This window comes from Salmo salar, chromosome 16 (assembly GCF_965601325.2).
Source record: "Salmo salar chromosome 16, fSalSal1, whole genome shotgun sequence".
In the NCBI taxonomy this organism is placed as follows: domain Eukaryota; kingdom Metazoa; phylum Chordata; class Actinopteri; order Salmoniformes; family Salmonidae; genus Salmo; species Salmo salar.
Genome location: NC_138306.1, coordinates 7,709,536 through 7,734,076, shown reverse-complemented (window position 1 = coordinate 7,734,076; position 24,541 = coordinate 7,709,536). Strand labels below are relative to the sequence as shown.

Below are 24,541 nucleotides of genomic sequence, written 5' to 3'. Positions count from 1 at the left end.
GAAGGCGTATTTTCTTCTGTTGAAGCCATTCCGTTGTTGATTTACTTCTGTATTTTGGGTCGTTGTCCTATTGCATCACCAAACTTCTGTTGAGCTTCAATTGGCGGACAGATAGCCTAACATTCTACTGTAAAATGTCTTGATAAACTCAGTAGACTATAGCAAGCTGTCCAGGCCTTGAGGCAGCAAAGCCATGATGCTCCCTCCACTATACTTTACAGTTGGGATGAGGTTGATGTTGGTGTGCCTTTTTTTATCCACACATAGTGTTGTGTGTTCCTTCCAAACAACTCAACTGTAGTTTCATCTCTCTACAGAATATTTTGCCAGTAGCGCTGTGGAACATCCAGGTGTACTTTTGCAAACTCCAGACATGCAGCCATGTTTTTTTTGGACAGCAGTGGCTCCTCCCATGAACACCATTCTTGTTTAGTGTTTTACGTATCGTAGACTCGTCAACAGACGTTAGCATGTTCCAGAGATTTCTGTAAGGCTTTAGCTGACACTAGGATTCTTCTTAACCTCACTGAGCATTCTGCGCTCTTGCAGTCATCTTTGCAAGACGGCCATTCCTAGGGAGGGTAGCAACAGTGCTTAACTTTCTCCATTTATAGACAATTTGTCTTAGTGTGGACTAATGAACATCAAGGCTTTTAGAGATACATTTGTAACCCTTTCCAGCTTTATGCAAGTGAACAATTCTTAATCTTAGGTCTTCTGAGATCTCTTTTGTTTGAGGCATGGTTCACATCAGGCAATGCTTCTTGTGAATAGCAAACTCAAATTTTGTGAGTGTTTTTTAATAGGGCATGGCAGCTCTAAACAACATATCCAATCTCATCTCATTGATTGGACTCTAGGTTAGCTGACTCCTGACTCCATTTAGCTTTTGGAGAAGTAATTAGCCTAGGGGTTCACATACTTTTTCCCAACCTACACTGTGAATGTTTAAATTATGTATTTTTCATGTCTGTATTGAATACAATAATGTGTGTTTTATTAGTTTAAGCACACTGTTTGTCTATTGCTTGTGACTTAGATGAAGATCAGATCAAATTTGATGACCAATTTATGCAGAATTCCAGGTAATTCCAAAGAGTTCACATACTTTTTCTTGCCACTAACTTACTTTGAACAAAAGCCAGGAATGAGTAAGTCACTCAGCCCTATTCTGTTCCTGCTTCTGTTGCCTATTCTCATTCTCCTGTTGGTTTTGTCAGACTACACAGTAGCCTAATAAACAAATACATTTTAAAACCTTAACAAAAAAAATCCAATACAGTTCCCGGTTTACAGAGGCATTTTGAAAACATGTTTTCAAACACTTGTTTTTCACACGTTTCCACTCCGAGAATGGTAAATGACTGTAATTAATACATTCATTCATTCATTCATTCAAGACATTGGAATACAAAAGAAGCCATCCATTGTCCTGCTATTAGCAGGACAATAGGAAAGGAGAGTGGGGGGGGGGGGGGGGGGGCATTGTATTTAAAGACACTGCACAATAGCCTAATAAACATATGCATTTTAAAATAGTGATTTTTTTTTTTTTTTTATCGAATTCAATAACATATTTCTACCACGGTAGAAGCTGTTTTTGGTTGATGGCCAATATTAAAAACAGTCAAATGTATTGGTGAATTCAAACACTTTAGTTGACATGTTGCGGTTTTATTAATTGTTTAATTATTTAAAGGCTCCTTTCTCTTCTCTGTGCTAGTTCGTTTAAGAATACAAAAGAAGCATCCCACCCTTGGTGGACTATCAGCAGGACAATAGACTCTTGCCGAGTTTAGGGACTTTAAAATGTATTCATGGGTGTTTGCGAGGCATGTCACTTCTCTCACACTTTTGCATAGCCCACCACATGCACTGTTTTCTAACCACATCTGGATGGATCCATAACGAATTACTATGGGAATAAACATCACCGAATAACATTAAATATTGGAATAAAGTAGGGTAACGATGGCAACAAATTGTTGCTTACTGAAACTCCCAAAGTCATCCAATTGTTATAGTGGGATTTGAAGCAATAGCCTACCCATTTACATTTACGTCATTTAGCAGACGCTCTTATCCAGAGCGACTTACAGTAGCGAATGCATACATTTCATAATTTTTTTCTCCATACTGGTCCCCCATGGGAATCGAACCCACAACCCTGGCGTTGCAAAACACCATGCTCTACCAACTGAGCCACATGAGACCACTCGCTTTAGCCGACATTCATTGTTTAAATAGTCAAGGCTCCCTTTGTTATTTTATAACTAAAATGCTTGAATGAATTTAAAGACATGTATGACTTGTATGCTGTGTGATGACATGCACAAATGAATGAATGATTGATATACTGTATATTGAAGTAGGCCTTTATGCCAATAAGTAAGTTATGCTAAAACAGCTACAGTAAACAGTCCTCTTAGGTCTACAGCTCCATGTCATTTCAATAACTTAACTTCTCAAAGACGCCCCCTCTGGTGGTCAAACTAGCATTAATGGCAACAATGGCTGACACTTAAATAACGTGCCATAGAATTCTGCGGCACCACGCAAGCTGCACTGCAGTATGACGCAACTTTTAAAGGAAGAACCACTGTAGGTGTCCAAACTTTTGACTGGTACTGTAAGTATTCAGACTATTTACTCAGTACTTTGTTGAAGCTTTGGCAGCGATTACAGCCTTGAGTTTTCTTGGGTATGACGCTACAAGCTTGGCACATCTGTATTTGGGGAGTTTCTCCCATTGTTCTCTGCAGATCCTCTCAAGCTCTGTCAGGTTGGATGTGGAGTGTCGCTGCACAGTTATTTTCAGGTCTCTCCAGAGATGTTAGATCGGGTTCAAGTCCGGGCTCTGGCTAGGCCACTCAAAGACATTCAGAGACTGTCCCGAAGCCACTCCTGCGTTGTCTTGGCTGTGTGCTTAGGGTCGTTGTCCTGTTGGAAAGTAAACCTTGACCCCAGTCTGAGGTCCTGAGCGCTCTGGAACAGGTATTCATCAAGAATCGCTCTGTACTTTGCTTCTTTCGTATTTCCCTCGATTCTGACTAGGTCTCCCAGTCCCTGCCGCTGAAAAACATCCCCACAGCATGATGCTGCCACCACCATGCTTCACCATAGTGATGGTGCCAGGTTTCCTCCAGATGTGACCCTTGGCATTCAGGCCAAAGAGTTCAATCTTGGTTTCATCAGACCAGAGAATCTTGTTTCTCATGATCTGAGAGTCCTTTAGGTGCCTTTTGGCAAACTCCAAGCGGGCTGTCATGTGCCTTTTACTGAGGAGTGGCTTCAGTCTGATTGGTGAAGTGCTGCAGAGATGGTTGTCCTTCTGGCAGGTTCTCCCATCTCCACAGACGAACTCTGGAGCTCTGTCAGAGTGACCATTGGGTTCACAGTCACCTCCTTGACCAAGGCCCTTCTGCCCCTATTGCTCAGTTTGGCCGGGCAACCAGCTCTAGGAAGAGTCTTGGTGGCTACACACTTCTTCCATTTCCAAGCAAACAGCTGGAGGCAGGGCTTTCTCCTATAGAGCTCCATTTTTATGGAATGGTCTGCCTACCCATGTGAGAGATGCAGACTCGGTCTCAACCTTTAAGTCTTTATTGAAGACTCATCTCTTCAGTAGCTCCTACGATTGAGTGTAGTCTGGCCCAGGAGTGTGAAGGTGAACGGAAAGGCACTGGAGCAACAAACTGCCCTTGCTGTCTCTGCCTAGCCGGTTCCCTCTCTCCACTGGGATTCTCTGCCTCTAACCCTATTACAGGGGCTGAGTCACTGGATTACTGGTGCTCTTCAATGCCGTCCCTCGGAGGGGTGCGTCACTTGAGTGGGTTGAGTCACTGACGTGGTCTTCCTGTCTGGGTTGGCGCCCCCCCTTGAGTTGTGCCATGGCGGAGATCTTTGTGGGCTATACTTGGCCTTGTCTCAGGATGGTAAGTTGGTGGTTGAAGACATCCCTCTAGTGGTGTGGGGGCTGTGCTTTGGCAAAGTGGGTGTGGTTATATCCTGCCTGTTTGGCCCTGTCCGGGGGTATCATCGGATGGGGCCACAGTGTCTCCTGACCCCTCCTGTCTCAGCTTCCAGTATTTATGCTGCAGTAGTTTATGTGTCGGGGGGCTAGGGTTAGTCTGTTATATCTGGAGTATTTCTCCTGTCTTATCCGGTGTCCTGTGTGAATTTGTATGCTCTCTCTAATTCTCTCTTTCGGAGGACCTGAGCCCTAGGACCATGCCTCAGGACTACTGCTGTCCTCAGTCCACCTGGCCGTGCTACTGCTCCAGTTTCAACTGTTCTGCCTGTGGCTATGGAACCCTGACCTGTTCACCGGAAGTGCTACCTGTCCCAGACCTGCTGTTTTCAACTCTCTAGAGACAGCAGGAGATACTCTCAATGATCGGCTATGAAAAGCCAACTGACATTTACTCCTGAGGTGCTGACCTGTTGCACCCTCGACAACTACTGTGATTATTATTATTTGACCATGCTGGTCATCTATGAACATTTGAACATCTTGGCCATGTTCTGTTATAATCTTCACCCGGCACAGCCAGAAGAGGACTGGCCAACCCTCATAGCCTGGTTCCTCTCTAGGTTTCTTCCTAGGTTTTGGCCTTTCTAGGGAGTTTTTCCTAGCCACCGTGCTTCTACACCCGCATTGCATGCTGTTTGGGGTTTTAGGCTGGGTTTCTGTACAGCACTTTGAGATATCAGCTGATGTAAGAAGGGCTATATAAATACATTTGATTTGATTTTTTATAAATGTGCATAAATGTCAAAAAAACTGTTTTCAATTTGTCATTATGGCGTAATGTGTGTAGATTGATGAGGAACATGATATAATCCATTTTAGAATAAGGCTGTAACATAAAAAAATGTGGAAAAAGGGAAGGGGTCTAAATACTTTCCGAATGCACTGTACATACAGTAGTTAGCTACTACTAATCCTCAATAGTAATTCAAACAATACTAACACTGCTTACACCAAAGCACTAGAGCTGATGTCAGGATTGCATTTCCTATTACTCTGCTACAGATTTGTACAATCTCTGGGATAGACACATGGTAGACAGTTTTATCAGATAAAATATTACAAGGCAAAGAACAAAAAACTTGACATTTAAACTTTTGAGTGGAATTCCCCTTGAATCTTTCAGGGTTAGTACCTGTGCTAGAAGGCTGGATCCTGCCTTTGCCCTCTCTCTCAGACTCGATCATGCGGAGGCCTCTCTCTACATAGCTCTGGAAGAACTGAGACGTGTTCCTCAGGAAGGGCTCCAGGTCAGCGTCTGAGTAATTCTGTTTATACTCATACAGCTCCGTCAGGCCCTGGGGAAACAACAAACAGTTAACTCACTCACAATTCTGGATTGGCACTGTAAATTAATTTAGCCAGTCACTGAGGACAGCATCTTTTACAATTACGACCTTAAAAGGTGCAAACCGTAAAATTAAGGTATGAATACATGAACATGAATGACCAAGGAAATAAAGAAAAATAATCACCTCTTTTGTGTTTTCCTTGGAGCCAATCTTCTTGAATATCTCAGAGAGGATGTCGCTCACTTTAGCTTTCGACATCCTGTCATCCTGGAAGCAGCAAGAATACATTAGGCTATTACGGGCTCACGTTGCACTACATACATGTTTGTAAAAACTGTGTGTTATCCCCCATCCATTTTAAAAGCAGTGTACTCACTTGAATGACGTTAAATAAATCAAGTAATTAGAGGTTGGGTTAACTCAACGCACCTGGCCTTTCTCTGTGCCCCGGTCAGACTTCATGCCAGAGAAGTTTCCAGAGTGTTTGACCACTCGTCTCAGGTGGGCCTCCAGCTCAGAATCATTCTTGTTCTCTATCATGGACATGTGGTCCAGGATCTACACACAGCAAAGCAACAACAGCCTAGCCTCATGATGGTCTACTTAATCAAAACCACAGTCAACAATCACTCAGCTATTGGATATGAATGAGCTTTGGGTATATATATATATATAGTACGTACCTTGGCTCCAGTGAGTTTACACAGTGTGTGCAGCAGGGTCTTAAGGGTCCTGTGGGGCACGTCAGACTTCAGCTGCTTCAGTTTCTCCTTGGGGAACACCTTCATAAAGTTGTGGACATCCAACAGGATGCGGTCCAGGTTGATGCTGTTGATGGTCTCTGGCAGGAACCGGATCATACGCCACAGGCACTAGAGAGACAGCGACAACCAGAGGGTTAAATATATTACATTTCAAATGTGTTCATTGAGCCTCAAAATAATTATTCATAATGATTTGGATTGGAAATAGGTAATCATTTGTTTTAAGCGGTAAAAAGGTAAAAATGTCCCAAAGAACAGGGAATACACATCTGACTAGCTCATGTGCAAACACCATACATATCATGCACAGACAAAAGTAAACACTCAAGTGAAATAGTAATACCTTCATGACCAGTTCGGAGAACATAGGAGACCCTGATGAGGTGGTAAGGCTGTCCTGTAGCAGCACTAGAAGAGCACTGGGGGAAGAGAAAAAAGATAGACAGAAATACTATATACAGTATTTTGGAAATGCCTTAATCTGTATCACCCTTAGCCAGGGTACATTCTACTGCTCAGTGCTTAGAGAGGTTCTCTGAAATACATGAGCCTTCATCGCTAACATTTCTCAGGACAAGGCATTTCGAGGAATGTTAATTAATGTGCACTGTCCCCGTAAAACTAAATGTAATAAAGTCAAGGTTCTGAGTTCTGACCTGAGGATGTTGGTCTGGTCAGACTTCTCCAGTACTCTGACCACCAGCAGGTTGACGGAGCGAATGAGCTGCTGTCCGTCCTCGATGTCCTCCACCCGGGCATCCAGCATCAGGGTGATCAGACCGTGCATCAGGTCCTTTAGAACCCCCATAGACGACTCTCGCGCCAGGCTCTCCATAGAGAACAACTACAGTACACAGGTGACACACAAACAAAGCAGTGGCACAGACGTCCACACCAGTCTACCAAGCCTACTCCGGTGTGGTTTTAGATGTTAAAACAAAACCTCTTTAGAGAGGCTGAGCCAACTCTTTGAAACAACAGACCAGTATCACCCCTTAGTGGTGTGAATGTGTAGTCACTACTCACTGAGAGCATGTTGCCGATGATACAGCTGTAGAGCTTGAAGATGTCCTTCTTGTCGAGGCGGTCGTCGGCCATGTGTGTGTTGTAGATGAGGCGCAGCTGCATGAAGGTGGCGATGAGGAACTGGTCGATATGACCTGACATGGCCTCCGCCTTGTCCTCCTGCCTCAACACCTCATCAATCTTGGGGGAAGGGGAGAGACAGAGGTTAATACGCACAGAGACACTGTCCACTGCTTGCGCTCTTCTCTTTTCTAACTAGAGCAGAGTACTGCAGGTAGACAGGTCGAAGTTCCCTAGTCTCCCATTTCCAGACACCCAAGTATCCTTCACTCAACTATTGGAAGACGGAAATCGAGGTTTGATGTTCCCTAACCTCTTTCAATAAAGACTCCGTATAGGAGAGCCTGCTATTGCATCATGGTGTACCTGAGCCTATACTACAGTGATGTACCAACCTGTGCCAGAGCCTGGATGCTGGTGTTGATGTCGCCACTGGCCACCTGGGAGATGACAAAGTTGATGGTGGAAGCGGTGCTGTTGTGAAGATCATCAAAGTGGGGCGAGACAGAGCGGATCCTGGGGAAACACACACACACCCCCCCTAATTACATATCCACTCACTGTCATTAGTCTTGGGATGCCACAACAGTCACAAGTCTCTTGGATCTTAGAAATTCTAAAAAAAACTATTACAGTAGATCAATGCACATCCCTCCCAGCCAGTGTTGGTATAATGCTCGGACAGTTTAACCATGTATCCATACTTTAAAGTTCATCCCTCTACTATTCATCCCTCTGCTATTTCAGAACTACTGTGAAAAAGACTGAAATGGAAGTTCAGGCCAGCCAGGCAGCGTTGGTCTAAGACTCGGGACAGGTTGGTCTAAAGTTTGGGTCCTTTCAAACAGACACTCACTTGGGCTCTGGCATCGTGATGGGCTCCAGCAGTTCGTCCAGTTTGTGTTGGACCAGGTCGGGCAGCTCACTGACCCGTGTGTGGTCATTCTCAATCATGTCCAGGTCCAGCTGAAACTCCTTGGGGATGGACGGGTGCGAGTGTTCCCGTATAGCATTCTGAGCCCGCGCTTGGCTGGGGGAAAACAGAAGAGGATAATTCAGAACAATGTCATTGAAACCAACACAGACAGACAGGTCGGGTCACACATCTCCGTTCCAATATACCCGCACCAGCATACTATTTGGAATGGCTGTGTAATACATTGCTTCACCCTAAGCGGTTTGCTAGTATGGAAGGTTGCCATTAACACACCAACTGAACTATTTAGTTTAGACTGGTGAGTGTTACGTTTAGATTAATCTACATTACACCCCCATTCTGAGTGCTTCTGGAGGAGAGCAGAGTGCACACTGTCTGGGAGAGGCACGGCGGTACTCACATCCTATAAGTGCGATACATTATTCTGTCCATGGAGAGCAGAGCAGTGATAAGAGAAGAGCAATTATAAAGGAGAAGAGAGGCTCAGGATTAAGAGACCACACAATCACCATGCAATGAAACCAACAGAATAGGAGAAGGAAAGAACCCGCATATACTCTTTTCACACCCTCGTGCCAACCCAAACCGTGCAAACCAATTTCCCTCTGGCGACAAAGTACGATTTTCTTTTATCATCTCACTGTGCCGGATACTCAGATATTCTTTCTTTCAAATTGTTGTTCAAGCACGTATGATGGATGCGTAACCTGGCCAGCGCAGTAGAGCTCGGCACGGTTCGGCTCATCTCATCAGTGTGAAAAGAGTAAAAGACGGACATTGAGGAGGCTTATCCTTACGAGGGTTTGTAGGAAAGGTCTTAAGACATGGACAGAATGTTTTGCCATGAATGTGAGTAAAGTACAGTGGCACTTGTAACTACTAGATCACCAGACTAAAGTAAAAACCCCATAGATACGTTACAATAGAAAGCCATGCTTTGGTAGGTAGGTAGTTGAGGAGGCACTAGGTCAGGGATTTGACCCATCCCATACTTGAGCTTGTTGGGCACATCCTCCTGAGGTTGCTGAGCAGGCTTCCTCATGAAGGTAGCGTTGGGGTTGGAGGGGTGTTCTCTCTGGGGCCTCTCTCTCTCTGCAGCCTGTCTGGCGGATGGTGGGGCTGCTGCAGGGGTCTTCTTAGCAGAGCGTTTGACCCTCTCCTCTAACATACTCATCTCCTTCTCAGACAGCTGCAGAAGAAAGACAGACAGGATGTTTGAGAAACACCAGAGATGACATCTCCAGAGGCGTATACTCCAAAGCAGTTAGTTAGCCAACTTTAAGAAACATTCACATTTTTTGGTTCATTAATAAAGTGAAAGTTGACTATGGGTTGTTGGTTGAAACAGTCCATGGCCATTTCAAGCATATTTAAAAAAATATATACCGTAATTTCCGGACTGTAAGCCGCAACTTTTTTCCCACGCTTTGAACGTCGCGGCTTAAACAATGACGCGGCTAATATATGGATTTTTCCCGCTTTCAATTTTTTTCTCTCCAAAAATACACATTCTGTGACGTGCTCAGTTTTTTGGCGGCATGAAGCTTTCATTAGACCAATGAAATTGCCGAACGGGTTAAGGTCAAACATCTTTTTTGTTTACTGTTTAGATTAAAATCGAGCACTCTCAAACTTCCCATCATTCTGATTACGGTAGTCATTTTGTCACCCTGATTTCTGGGGGTACAACAAAGTATTTGCAGCCACTCGACATCAGTGTAAATCGTGCATTTAAGGTGGCGCTCCGTGTTCAGCGGGAGGCTTGGATGATAAGTGGGGAGAACTCCTTCACTAAAACGGGCCGCATGCGAAGAGCAACTTATGGTCAAGTCTGCCAGTGGGTCCAGACAGTGTGGAGCATTGTCAAAAAATCCACTATCATCAACGGGTTTTGAAAGGCTGGACTGCTGCATGTTGAAGAGGGCTCAGCGGGGGATTTGCCTCCGGATGAAAGTGACGAGAGCGACAATGAAAACGATCCAATATCGGATGAAGCAATTCTGAGGCTATTCAACTCCGACACCGAAGGAGAGGACTTCAGTGGTTTCAGTGCACAGGAGAAGGAAGATGGTGACCAATGACTTTCTTGGTAGGCTACTGTTTACTGCTAATTTTTTGTTTTTTGTTACAAGCCGTGTTTCGTTAAAGCATATTTATTTTTGTTACAAGCCGTGTTTCGTTAAAGCCTGTGTAAAGTTCATTTGTTTCAATGTACCGGTAGGCACCTGCGGTTTATAGACATGTGCGGCTTATTTATGTTCAAAATAATATATATATATTTTTTAATTCAGTGGGTGCGGCTTATATTCAGGTGCGCTTAATAGTCCGGAAATTACGGTATTCATTTCTGAACATTTAAGCAAGTTTGCTGGCTAACTCATTGATCCTGCTTTGTGACATAACCTCTATTGCAGTATATTGTAGTAGTAGGAGTATCTTACATTGCCAATGAGTTTGTAGACTTGGTCCCCACAGACATTGTACACAGCCAACACTGTGTTGAGGGCAGCGTTGCGTACTGAATTGTCCCTGTCTCCGATGTGAACAGCGATCTCTTTCAGGGATTTGGCCTGTGTTGGCTGACAGACGTTCATTCCATAGTTCTCTATCAGACAGCCCAGCTCCTCAAGACATTCTAGGGGAATACAGGGAGAGAATGGTTAGTTCGTGACACAACGAGGAGATACAAATAAGGATATTGAAGCACAGGAAGTTTACACTCAACAGAAGGCCTGAAGGTTCTTACTCTCCCCTGCTTACTGTTGCTTGGCGATATTAATATTCACGTGGACTCAAACTAAAAACTTGTCTCAGATTTCATTGGTGTTCTGTTTCAATATTACCCAACATGTACATTTTTTCCCACTCTCATCAAGGGACACATCGTCTGCTCTTTTGGCCTCAACCTAACTCATATTTCCCCCTCCCTGTTCCCACTCTGACAACAAGATCCTTCATTTCTCTTCCCGCATACTCACCCCAGAACACTGACAAACGCCTCAACTCCTTCCACAACATCAAAGCTGTCGATCCCCTCCAACGCTCTGATGCCATCTGCTCTACCCTGCCCCTTGACCATGTCCCCCAATTCACCTGATGAACTAGCTGCCCAATTCAACACTGCTCGGTTTCCCTCAACTCTCTGGCCTATCTCCAAACTAAACTCTGCAACTCATTCCTTCAGTTTTTCAAGGACAAGTTCACCAAAATAAACTCATCACGGACTGATCAATCTCCCTCAGCTGCCCCTCCCCGTCAACCACCAGCCCTGAAACCCGGCTCTATGAATTCACCCACCCACAAGGGATCCTCTACATCTGCCTCAACGGCCACACCTCAGACTAAGCTGCAGTTACACAGGGTGTCCCCCAATGCTCTGTACTGGGTCCCTTACTCATAATCTACACCCTCCCCCCCCGGTCAGATCCTCAGGTCACCTCAACCTAGACTTCCACTGCTATGTCGATGATACCCAGATCTACCGCAGTGCTAAAACGCTACTCCTCATTAGGTACCAAATCCACCCTACCAAAGCTCGCAACTTTACCCTTCACCATTGACGACAACTGTCTCTTCCTTGGCATCATCCTGGATTCCACCCTCTCCTTTTACCGCCACTAGAGACTGTCAAATCCTCTTCCCACCTCACAACATCAGGTCCTCGCGTCCTGCCACTGAAACCCTCATACATGCATTCATCTCCTCCAGTCTTGACTACTGCAACTCACTACTCTCCGGCATCCACTCAAGCTCCCTCCATAAGCTCCAAATGGTTCAAAACTATGCAGCCCGACTCCTCACCCACACTAAGTCCTGGCAGCACACCCCTCCTGTCCTCCGTGAACTCCACTGGTTCCCTGTCTCCCAGCACATTGACTACAAGATCCTGCTTCTGACCTACAAAGCCCTTCACCACCTGGACCCCCCTTACCTCTCAGACCTTCTCCCCTACCAACCCACACGCTCACTCCATTCTACCACAGCAGGCCACCTTGTCATCCCCAGGTCGAAGCTCCAGAGCGTCAGTGACAGGGCCTTCTCCAGGGTTGCTCCTAGGCTCTGGAACACCCTCCCTATCGGAGTCCATCACCCTCTTTCAGTCCCACCTCTTTGACAAGGCCTACCCTTAAAGGAGAATTTTACCCAAAATCCAGAAACTCCCAAGTGATTCCATACAGTGAAACTAGTTCAGTGGAGATGGCCCTCTCCCCCTCCTTGGATTGCAGAACTGAGATAGCTGCAAAAATGGGTCATGTAACGTTGCTCGATGCAGGCCTCACTCTGCACGATTCACAAATAATGTGTTATTAAAAAGAGTACGGACGAATTAGCTAACTTTCAGTCAGGAAATGTGCCACAGCAGCAGAGACCGGTAACAACTGAGCATGTGCCCTCATGGGGGAAACCCCATGATATGCCCTTATATGGAGGTTGATGTCAATGCATATGAGCGAGATATGCAATCTGAAATTACGGGGACAGAAAAAGAAAGGACAATAAAAGATACAACTGTTGCTACTGTAATTCCATGGACTGGATCTGGTGCGGTGCGTTTGAAAAGAGAAAGCGACAAAAGAAAGCATGCGGCAGGAATAGTTTGTAGCTTAACCTGATCCTTGAAGTGCAGGGTGTTCTTATTACCATTGCACCATATCATGTAGACATATAGGCTTAGGTGCTCTACAGGTTAGCATGCAGTGTATTCGGGAAAGTATTCAGACCCCTTGAATTTTTCCACGTTTTGTTACGTTATAGGCTAATTCTAAAATGTATTAAATAAAACATTTCCTTATCAATCTACACACAATACCGTAATAATGACAAAGCGAAAACAGATTTTCCACCTGTGATAAATTCAATTGATTAGACATAACTTGGTAAGGCACACACACACGTCTATTTAAGGTCCCACAGTTGACAGTGTATGTCAGAGCAAAAACCAAGCCAGGAGGTTGAAGGAATTGTCCGTAGAGCTCCAAGACAAGATTGTGTCTGGACACAGATCTTGGGAAGGGTACCAAAAAATGTCTGCAGCATTTAAGGTCCCCAAGAACACAGTGGCCTCCATCATTCTTAAATGGAAGAAGTTTGGAACCGCCAAGACTCTTCCTAGAGCTGGCCGCCCGGCCAAACTGAGCAATCGGGGGAGAAGGGCCTTGGTCAGGGAGGTGAACAAGAACCCGATGTTCACGCTGACAGAACTCCAGAGTTCCTCTGTGGAGATGGGAGAACCTACCAGAAGGACAACGATCTCTGCAGGACTCCACCAATCAGGCCTTATGGTAGAGTGGCCAGACCGAAGCCACGCCTCAGTAAAAAGCACATGACAGCCTGCTTGGAGTTTGCCAAAAGGCACCTAAAGGACTCTCAGATCATGAGAAACAAGATACTGGGGTCTGATGAAACCAAAATTGAACTCTTTGGCCTGAATGCCAAGCGTAACGTTTGGAGGAAACCTGAAGCATGTTGGTGGCAGCATCATGCTGTGGGGATGTTTTTCAGCGGCAGGGACTGGGAGACCAGTCAGGATCGAGGGAAATATGAATGAAGCAAAGTACTGAAAGGTCCTTGATGAAAACCTGCTCCAGAGTGCTCAGGATCTCAGACTGGGGCGAAGGTTCACCTTCCAACAGGACAGCGACCCTAAGCACACAGTCAAGACAACGCAAGACTGGCTTCGGGACAAGTCTCTGAATGTCCTTGAGTGGCCCAGCCAGAGCCCAGACTTGAACCCAATCAAACATCTCTGGAGAGTCCTGAAAAAAGTTTTGCAGCTACGCTCCCCATCCAACCTGACAGAGCTTGAGAGGATCTGCAGAGAAGAATGGGAGAAACTTCCCAAATACAGGTGTGCCAAGCTTGTAGTGTCATACCCAAGAAGACTTGAGGCTGTAATCTCTGCCAAAGGTGCTTCAACAAAGTACTGAGTAAAGGGTTTGAATAATTACAGAAATGTATATTTCAGTTTAATTATTTAACCTCTCTGGGGTATGTGGGACGCTAGCGTCCCAGCAGCCAGTGAAATAGCAGGGCGGCAAATTCAAAACAAAAATCTCATAATTCAAATTTCTCAAACATACAACTATTATATCCCATATAAGCTCATTGTCCGGTTCAAAAAGGCTTTATGGCGAAAGCATAACATTAGATTATGTTAGGACAGCGCCAAGACAAGAAAAACCACACATCCATTTTCCAAGCAAGGAGAGGCGTCACAAAAACCAGAAATACAGCTAAAATGATTCACTAACCTTTGATGATCTTCATCAGATGGCACTCATAGGACTTCATGTTACACAATACATGTATGTTTTGCTCGATAAAGTTCATATTTATATCCAAAAACCCCATTTTACATTGGCGTGTAACGTTCAGAAATGTTTTGCCTCCCAAAACTTCCGGTGAATGAGCACATCAATTTACAGAAATACTCATCATAAACGTTGATAAAATATTCAAGTTATTCAAAGAATTATAGATACACTTCTCCTTAATGCAACCGCTGTGTCAGATTTCAAAAAAGCTTTACGGCGAAAGCAAATTTTGCAATAATCTGAGTACAGCACTCAGACAACAACAAGCAATACAGATACCCGCCATTTTGGACTATATTCCTATTCATTTTGAAACTCATTTCATGTATGTTTTCATGGAAAACAAGGACATTTCTAAGTGACCACAAACTTTTGAACGGTAGTGTACATTTCCTGAGCCAAAATTCAGCCTTACGCTTTCAATAAAACAATGAATTTGTCACAGTTCGCAGATTTGTGAATCATGCATTCACTGACAACGGAGCAGAGTGAAGACTTCATCCAGCAACGTCACAAGTGAAATGACCCGTTTTTGCAGCCTTCTCAGTTCTGCACTCCAGAGAGAGAGAGAGAGAGGGCAAACTCAACTGAACTAGTTTCAATGTATGGAATCACTTGTGAGTTTCTGGATTTTGGGTAAATTTCTCTTTTAAGAAACTTTGGGTCCTTGAAAAACACTATATAAGTCCCATGTATTACTATTATTACAATGAACATAAGATTTGACAATGCAATAAATGGTATTGTCTCGTTCTTTATTCTAGCCTTGGTCCACTTGGTCTTACCAGCTCTTTGTTTGGAGTTTTTGGACTTGGTCCCATCCATGAGGAAAGGGAAGACTTTGCTTGCAGGGTAGACCTTACACAGCATGGTGAGGATGGCACGCACATCTTTACGCACCACATCCTTTGATTCCCCAACCTGTCAGGTGAAAAAAGGATATATAAAAATAAATAAATAATGGTTAGTCACACAAACAATAGCTTCTATAAACAGAGACCACACCACATGGAGAAAGTGTGTGGTGGTCCCAGACCTAGGTTCAAATAGTATTTGAAATATTTGTAATACTTCGAATATTTGCTTAAAGCCTACCCTGACTGCCATATTATTCCAAATTTGGGACTATCCCACTGATCCTACTGCGCCAAGGGAGCTCAATCAAGCAGAGACTAAGTATTTGAAAGACTTCAGATATCATTTTAACACTGGTCGGGGTGGTGGAAGAGATGACCTACGTTGAGGTAAGGGATGAAGGATGAGGTGAATTTGAGAATGAGGTAGGGGATGAAGGATAAGGTGACATAGTTTGAGGATGAGGTAGGAGATGACTTACACTATATTTCCAAAAAGTATGTGGACACCACTTAAAATTTGTGGATTCGGCTATTTCAGCCTCACAGGTTGCTGACATGCGTATAAAATCAAGCACACATGCATGTCCTTACTGAAGAGCTCAGTGACTTCAATATGGCACCGTCATAGGATGCCATCTTTCCAACAAGTCAGTTCTTCATATTTCTGCCTTGGTCAACTGTAAGTGCTGTTTTATTGAAGTGTAAATGTCTAGGAGAAACAACAGTTCAGCCGCAAAGTGGTAGGCCACACAAGCTCACAGAACGGGACCGCCAAGGACTGAAGCTCGTAAAATGTGTCTGTCCTTGATTGCAACACTCACTACCGAGTTCCAAACTGCCTCAGGAAGCAACGTCAGCACAATAACTGTTCGTTGGGAGCTTCATGAAAAGGGTTTCCATGGCCGAGCAGTCGCACACAAGCCTAAGATCACCATGTGTAACGCCAAGTGTCGGCTGGAGGGGTGTAAAGCTTGGAGCAGTGGAAACGCGTTCCTTGGAGTGATGTATCACGCTTCACAATCTGGCAGTCCGACAGACGAATCTGGGTTTGGCGGATGCCAGGAGAACACTACCTGCCCCAATGCATAGTGTCAACTGTAAAGTTTGGTGGAGGAGGAATAATGGTCTGGGGCTGTTTTTCATGGTTTGAGCAAGGCCCCTTAGTCCAGTGAAGGGAAGTCTTAATGCTACAGCATACAATGACATCCTAGACAATTCTGTACTTCCAACTTTGTGGCAACAGTTTGGGAAAGGACCTTTCCTGTTTCAGCATGACAATTCCCCCATGCACAAAGTGAGGTCCATACAGAAATGGTTTGTCGAGATCGGTGTGGAAGAACTTGACTGGCCTGCACAGAGCCCTGACCTCAACCCTATCAAACACCTTCGGGATGAATTAGAACGCTGACTACGAGCCAGGCCTGATCGCCCAACATCGGTGCCCAATCTCACTAATGCTCGTGGCTGAATGGAAGTCCCCGCAGCAATGTTCCAACAGCTAGTGGAAAGCCTTCCAAGAAGAGTGGAGGCTGTTATAGCAGCAAAGGAGGACCAACTCCATATTAATACCCATTATTTTGGAATAACATGTTCGATGAGCAGGTGTCCACATACCTTTGGTAATGTAGTAGGGGATGGAGGTGACTTACTTTGAGGATGAGGTAGGGGATGAAGGAGGAAGCCTCGTATTCGTTGAGGTGGTAGTTCTCTCTGCTCAGCGTGGGGAAGAGCATCTTGAGGTACTCCAGAACCTTCATCAACACAGTGCTGTTGGTCTCAAAGAAACGCAGTGTGAACCACTTCAGGATCAGGTCCAAGCAGCTGACTGTGCCCTCAAGCTCATCCTCCATTCGCTAATGAGTGGAAACATAACATTGTAGTCTGTCAAGTAAACAAACGCCCCTACGTTTCAAAGAAACACTAATGGTTTTAGTCTAAAATAAACATGTATATAATAGGCAGAATCTACCACACGGCCTTGGCTGATTTGTGAAGTTGCTGGAGGCAAAAAGGCAATACTGGAGAAACAGGAGACTTTTTCCTGTTACTCAAATCTAAAATAAACTAAAAATAAGATTAGATATTTGAATCCTTTTCACTCTTCAGAGTATAGTTCTCTATTGAAAAAAGATAATCTCAATAACACAAGTCTGTATGAATAAAAAAGAAAGAGCCCTTGGTGAGTCTAATCATAAATGTGTTTTGCCGTCTCCTGCGGGGTTCTTACCTCTCCCATGACCCCAATAGCCTTGACCTGGCGTTGGAAGTCAGAAGCGTGGAAGAGTTCGTCCTGGAGCCATCTGGCGAAGCAGGTGGACATCTGAGTCTTCAACTGGTCCACATACTCATCTCGTGGGGTCTGGAAATTCCATTTCAACACCTGCATCACAAGTGAGATGATTATTCAAGCACTATATCAGCATTATTTACTCACATTACCAGGGGGTATATGTTTTAAGATGGTCATACCAAGGATCATTTAGATATTACATTTTTTACTTTTAGAACCACTTTAGGTATCCCAAAAAGAATAATTGTTGCTGAAAGGCCCCCGTGGCTCAGTTGGTAGAGCATGGTGTGTGCAACGCCAGCATGGTGTGTGCAACGCCAGGGTTGTGGGTTCGATTCCCACAGGGGGGCCAGTACAAAAAAAATGTATGAAATGTATGTATTCACCACTGTAAGTCGCTCTGGATAAGCACGTATGCTAAATGACTAAAATGTAAATGAAACAAAGGAGTTTAAAATGATTATGCCAATTAGATTTTCCGCTATTGACTCGGGTTAACTGACTCGCCAGGTTTAAACAAAGGATAAAATAAAACAATATTTCTTCTTCCTCAGCAAACAGTCTTATCTTGGGCATCCAAAATGCCACAAAATAAACTGTCAGGGAGCAGATGAAACACATGACTCATTTCAATACTGTCCTTTTGATCAACCTTGAGTTTCCTTCAACACTGCACAACCTCCACTGACAACAAAGAGACACCTCACCCACTCCTTTTATCAAAGTGAAAAGCTACAGGGTGACAAACTGAATATCTAAAAGGTGACGTGACTTCTCTGTAGCTCAGTTGGTAGAGCATGGAGGTTGCCACGCCAGGATATCGGTTTGATTCCCGGGACCACCCATAAATGAAATGCATGCATGATTAAGTCGCTTTGGGTAAAGGCGTCTGCTAAATGGCATATATTATTATATATTACGTGCCTTCAGCCCTTTTTCCTCCTTTATCCTCTGTTCCTTGCCGTTGGGTACCAGGATAAAGATAACACCAGACCTGTCCTCCTCATCCTTGGCAGTGGCCTTAGTGACCAGGGCCTTCTTCCCAAGCACACCCTGACAGCGGGACAGAGGAGAGAAATGGGGAGGTTTACAAGACAGCACAGAGACATTATCAGAACAAGATAAAAAGCACAGAAACAACATCATTACAAGATACAAAGCTACAGGTAACTGCCAAAATAAAGGAAACGCCAACATAAAGTGTCTTAAAAGGGCGTTGGGCCACCACGAGCCAGAACAGCTTTAATGCACCTTGGGTACAGACTCTACAAGTGTCTGGAACTCTATTGGAGGTATGCGACTACATTTTTCCACAATCAATACCATCATTCGGTGTTTTGTTGATGGTGGTTTCAGGCGCCACTCCAGAATCTCCCATAAGTGGTCATTTGGGTTGATATCTGGTGACTGAGACGGCCATGGCATATGGTTTACATCGTTTTCATGCTCATCAAATGATTCAGTGACAACTTGTGCCCTGTGGATGGGGGCATTGCCACGGTAACCAAAGTAATGGCCTGCCAAGCATTTTTGAACATTGCTTAATTATCTCAGGAACCACACCTTGCTTTCATTTACTCAAATGTTTCCATCATTTTGGCAATTTCCTGTATATGAAAGCTAGAGATATATATTGTGCTCAGAATATGTGGTAGAGAAACGGGGAGGTTTAAAAGACAGTTCAGAAACATAAGATATAAAAGCTATATACAAAAGTTGTAAAACTCATTTATAGCATGGTCAGACAAAGACAAAGGTTTAAAAGACTACGTTATAAACATATGTAAAGAACTCTGATTTCAGCCTGTAAATGAGAATAAGTCAAGGGGTATGAGAAGCTAGACAAAACATTACTACAAGATAATACTAAATATAAAAGCAAAAACATACATCATTTAGATATTGTGTTCAACCTCACACAGAGTGTGTGGGTGTGCGTTAATAGCCACAAAACATTCAATTTTTTTTTGGACCAACATAGTTTTAGAGACAGACACACGTGCAGTGTCTAAACAACACCCGATGCATGGCTCAGTCCACCCAGCCCAGTTAGTAATTCCTGAGTCACATATTAGTAACACAGTGGTGCTTGACTCCAACCATGTACCTGCTGGCAGCTAGGCTTCCCCTTTGTAAGTCTTTTAGGACTACTGACCCTATCTTTATCCGAGCTCGCAACAGATTCCTGGGGGGTGTTCTATTAAATGCAGAATGAAATATCCAGTTCACAAAGAGAAAAGCTGGCACATAGTAGTAGCTTGGTGTGCCAAGTGCTGAATGAGATTGTCATGAAAAACCTAATTCGGTACAGTGGCAAGTAAGATTCCCAGGGACTGGAGACAAGCATTATCGGTCTAGCCACAGAGCCTTCAAAAAGCATTTACACTCCTTGACTTTTCCCACATTTTGCTGTGTTACAGCTTGAATTTAAAAATTGAGATTGTTTGTCACTGGCCTACACACAATACCCCATAATGTCAAAGGGGAATTATGTTTTCGAAACTTCTACAAATTAATTAAAAAAGAAAATCTGAAATGTCTTGAGTCAATAAGTATTCAACCCCTTTGTTATGGCAAACCTAAATAAGTTCAGGCATAAACATGTGCTTAACAAGTCACATAATAAGTTGCATGGACTCACTGTGTGCAACAATAGTGTTTTTGAATGGCTGCCTCATCTCTTTACCCCACTCACAATTATCTTTATCTCAGTCACGCAGTGAATTTCAAACACAGATTCAACCACAAAGACCTGGGAGGTTTTCCAATGCCTCTCAAAGAAGGGCACCTATTTGGATGGTGTATCAATACGCCCAGTCACTACAAATATACAGGCGTCCTTCCTAACTCAGTTGCCGGAGAGGAAGGAAACCGCTCAGTGATTTCACCATGAGGCCAATGGTGACTTTGAAACAGTTCAGATATTTGTAATGGCTGTGATAGGAGAAAACTGAGGACAGATCAACAGCATGGTAGTTACTCCACAATACCAAGGGCAAAGCAATTAACTTTGTCATGTTTGGGGCAAATCCAATACTCTCCATATTTTCAAGCAGAGTGGTGGCTGCATCATGTTATGGTTATGTTTGTAATCCTTAAGGACTGGGGAGTTTTTCAGGACAAAAAAAGAAACGGAATGGAGCTAAGCACAGGAAAGAAACACAAGGCCAAATCTACACTGGAGTTGCTTACCAAGATGATAGTGAATGTTCCTGAGTGGCTGAGTTACAGTTTTGACTTAAATCTACGGCAAGACCTGAAAATGGTTGTCTAGCAATGATCAACTACCAATTTGACAGAGCTTGAAGAATTAAAAAAATATATATTAAAAAAAGGGCAAATGTTGTACAATCCAAGTGTGGAAAGTTCTTAAACTTAACCAGAAAGACTCACAGCTGTAATTGCTGCCAAAGGTGCTTCCACAAAGTATTGACTCAGGCGTGTGAATACTTACATTAGATATCTTTATTTTACTTTCAATACATTTGCTAACATTTCTAAAAACAGGTTTTCACTTTGTCATTATGGGGTATTGCATGTAGACGAGTGAGAAAAAAAAAATCTAATATATTTTGAATTCAGGCTGTAACAACAAAATGTGGAATAAGTCAAGGGGTATGAATACTTTCTGAAGGCACTGTATATCTGGAACGATGCATGTTTTAATTGTACACGGTGCCAGACAAATAAACATTTAAGATGAATAAATGCATACCTTTTTAGCAGCTCCAGGCTTAACCACTTTCTTAGTCTTAGTTTCGGGCTCAGGCTCGTCGTCATCATCATCATCATCGTCATCAATAACAGGTTTAGGTTTAGCTTTAGACGAAGCTGCACAACACCAACAACAGAGTGGTTAGGAAGTTCTGGGATGAACACGGCTTCTATAAATAATACTCTATTATAGAAGACACTTTTATATAGATTTACAGTCAAAGTCGACATTTTACAAAACAGGCTACCTGTCCAAGGGAGCTAGAGAAATGTTTGCTTGCTCAAGATGTTGGGTTCTGAGAATATGAAATATACTTATTCATGTCACGGAGGGAGTGCTGAGGTTAGAGGCTCTACACCAGAAGTGAATGGTTATAGGAGGAAGGTAAATAGTATGTGCAATTAAGCTTGGAATGTGTTGAGTGCAGGGAAGCGATTACATGTGGCAGGCATTGATAAGGGGAGAGAGTCATGGATTAGTGATGGAGGGGGGTTGAGGTCAGGTTACCTTAAGGGAGAAATAAAAGTTCATGGCCCGTATCACTAGTGTCCTGCCTAGCAGTAAAGAACGATGTTTGTACAGATAGGTAGGAGGAGACTCAGCCTATGAGGAACCGTTAAATATCAGTGCTTGTGTGAAAATGTTTTTGTCTGTATTGATCCTCTGGGCAGAATAAACTTGGTTAAGATTTCATAGTGTCCGTAGAGTTTTTTACTCAGAATTAGATCCTAACAAAAGATAAGAAAATTGGAAAAGATAGATCCCCCTCTTCAAACTCAATTGCTGATGCTACTTTGCTGATATAGCCACATGAACGGCGCATACTCCCCTATTTAGGGAAGCCCTAAATAGGGCAGCCCTATTAAACCTGGTCAAAAGTAATGCGTATTTAATAGAGAATAGGGTGCCATTTGGGATGCACTCTGTTCTGCACACTCATAGTTCTACAGCTGCACCATCGAGAGCATCCTGACCGGTTGCATTACCGCCTGGTATGGCAACTGCTCGGCATCGGACCGTAAGGCCCTGCAGAGTGTAGTGCGTACGATCCAGTACATCACTGGGGCCAAGCTTCCTGCAATCCAGGACCTATATAATAGGTGATATCAGGCCCCCAACAAATTGTCAAAGACTCCAGTCACCCAAGTCATAGACTTATCTCTGCTACTGCATGGCAAGCGGTACCGGAGCGCCAAATCTAGGACCAAAAAGCTCCTTATCAGCTTCTACCGTTCTGTATGATCAAATCAGATTGTATTTGTCACGTGTCGAATACAACAGGTGTAGACCTTACCATGAAATGCTTACTTACAAGCCCTTAAACAATGCAGAGTTAAGAAAATATGTAATAAATAAACTAAAGTAACAAATTTAATAAAAAGTAACACAAAAATAACAATAACGAGGCTATATACAGGGGGTACCGGTACCAAGTCAAAGTGCGGGGATACAGGTTAGTCGAGGTAATTTGTACATGTAGGCAGTCTTCTAAGCCATAAGACTGCTGAACAATTAATCAAATGGGAGCGACCATTTGTGTATTCGGCACATGTGACAAGTACAATTTGATTTGATCACCCATCATTCAGACAGTAACTGAGAAGCAAGCCAACCTGACTTTGCAGCAGGGGCACCGCCGCTGATAGACTTGGCTGCGCCAGCTTTGCCAGGAGGTGGAGCAAGCTTGGCTGGCATCACTGCCCGGGCCTTCTCCAGCAGGGCAGACACAGGCTCCTTGGAGGCGGGCTGCAGGGAGAGCGGGACACACATAGAGTCACTACAGAACAACAATACAATCCCATTGGCTTTAAGAAAGACCGCGTCATTCTAACACGACAGCGTAGCCATGAACCGGACGTAAAACAATGTACTCTAGCCTGGAAATCCAGACCTAAACGGAGCTGGATTCACTTTCTTTCGCTCCACTATCAATTAGTCATTTAGTCATCTTTTATATGTTTAAATTTAGCCTGTCCAAGTCATCTCCTCCATGGCAGAGCGTACCTTGAGTTTGCCAGTAGCCTTTAACATCTTCTCGTAGCCCAGGTGCATCATAAAGATGGGCAGGGCATCCTGGGCCTTCTTCCTCACGTCTCCGTTGCGGTCCTCCAGACAGGAGTACAGGTAGGGCACACACAGCATCAGGTCAGAAGGCACCGTACGCATGGTGGGGAGCTTCTCTGCCAGCCAGCCCAGCACCTGGGGAGGGAAGGGGCATGTTATATGGGTCATTCTCAATCAAATGCATTTATAAAGCCCTTTTTACATCAGCAGATGTCACAAAGTCCTTATACAGAAACCCAGCCTAAAACCCCAAACAGCAAGCAATGCAGAAGCACAGTGGCTAGGAAAAACTCCCTAGAAAGGCAGGAACCTAGGAAGAAACCTAGAGGAACCAGGCTCTGAGGGGTGGCCAGTCCTCTTCTGGCTGTGCCGGGGGGAGATTCTAAACATACATGGCCATCAAACATGGTTGGGAAGTATTACGCTTCCCATTCCAGATGCCCCCAATGTTTCAACCTTGTGCTCAGATTCCACACAATACCCATGATACCAGCACCTAACCACATCCTTACTACATATTACTGCCAGCTACAAGAGGCAGACTTTAAGAGATGACCTGAAGGGCTGTGTTTGTACCTCCTGCCTAAGGAAGGGGTTCTCTCTCTTGAGCTCTTCAGACAGGTCCTCTCCCTCCAGCCAGTCCTTCATGCCGGTCTGTTCAACCCAGGCCTGCAGGGTTGTCATGGCAGCAGCACGCACGTTGGTCTACAGGGGAGAGGGAGATACTCAGAGTCAGTCAACACCAATTATTCACTCAATACAATACTGAGAACAACAAACAGTCCTTCAGTCTATCACTTGTAGTAGATTGTTATGCTCGTCATAGGTATGTACTATGCGTACAGTATAATATTCTCTATCACACTAATCATAATAGCTACCTATGCCTTTGTGCATGCATGTCAGAGTATGATAGTCTTTACCTTGCCGTCTCCCAGTACAGTGATGATGGGCATGCCCAGGTTCTTGACATGTTGCTTCAGAGCTGGGCCCATGGCTACGGCGATCTGCTGAAGAATGGTCAGGGTTTGCTGGACCTGGGGAGAGAAGAGATACTTTGGTGTCATAATCATATAACATTCTCTATCAGACAGAAGAAAATATAACTTAGACTTAACATACTAAAGAGTGCCTGCAAAATGTTTGAAGACTTTGTCGTAAAATAACTGCCTCTAAAACAATCCATGTGTCT

At 44.0% G+C, this 24,541-nt stretch overlaps 1 protein-coding gene across 2 annotated transcripts in view; it reads right to left on the bottom strand.

Annotated features, from left to right (window-relative positions):
- LOC100380854 (cytoskeleton-associated protein 5) overlaps positions 1-24,541 on the bottom strand; it is a 48,704-nt gene that overhangs the window by 11,696 nt on the left and 12,467 nt on the right. For both annotated transcript variants that reach the window (XM_014147806.3, XM_014147807.3), the window contains exons 22-41: positions 24,273-24,386; positions 23,926-24,054; positions 23,290-23,484; positions 22,899-23,031; positions 21,286-21,401; positions 18,495-18,623; positions 17,508-17,660; positions 16,930-17,133; positions 15,209-15,344; positions 10,551-10,744; positions 9,102-9,298; positions 8,029-8,202; positions 7,568-7,688; positions 7,113-7,292; positions 6,743-6,930; positions 6,430-6,505; positions 6,006-6,194; positions 5,752-5,880; positions 5,506-5,589; positions 5,166-5,328 (exon numbers count right to left, since the gene is read on the bottom strand). In XM_014147806.3, the coding sequence (XP_014003281.3) occupies positions 5,166-5,328; positions 5,506-5,589; positions 5,752-5,880; positions 6,006-6,194; positions 6,430-6,505; positions 6,743-6,930; positions 7,113-7,292; positions 7,568-7,688; positions 8,029-8,202; positions 9,102-9,298; positions 10,551-10,744; positions 15,209-15,344; positions 16,930-17,133; positions 17,508-17,660; positions 18,495-18,623; positions 21,286-21,401; positions 22,899-23,031; positions 23,290-23,484; positions 23,926-24,054; positions 24,273-24,386 (3,004 nt within the window). The remainder of the gene's footprint in view (positions 1-5,165; positions 5,329-5,505; positions 5,590-5,751; positions 5,881-6,005; positions 6,195-6,429; positions 6,506-6,742; positions 6,931-7,112; positions 7,293-7,567; positions 7,689-8,028; positions 8,203-9,101; positions 9,299-10,550; positions 10,745-15,208; positions 15,345-16,929; positions 17,134-17,507; positions 17,661-18,494; positions 18,624-21,285; positions 21,402-22,898; positions 23,032-23,289; positions 23,485-23,925; positions 24,055-24,272; positions 24,387-24,541) is intronic.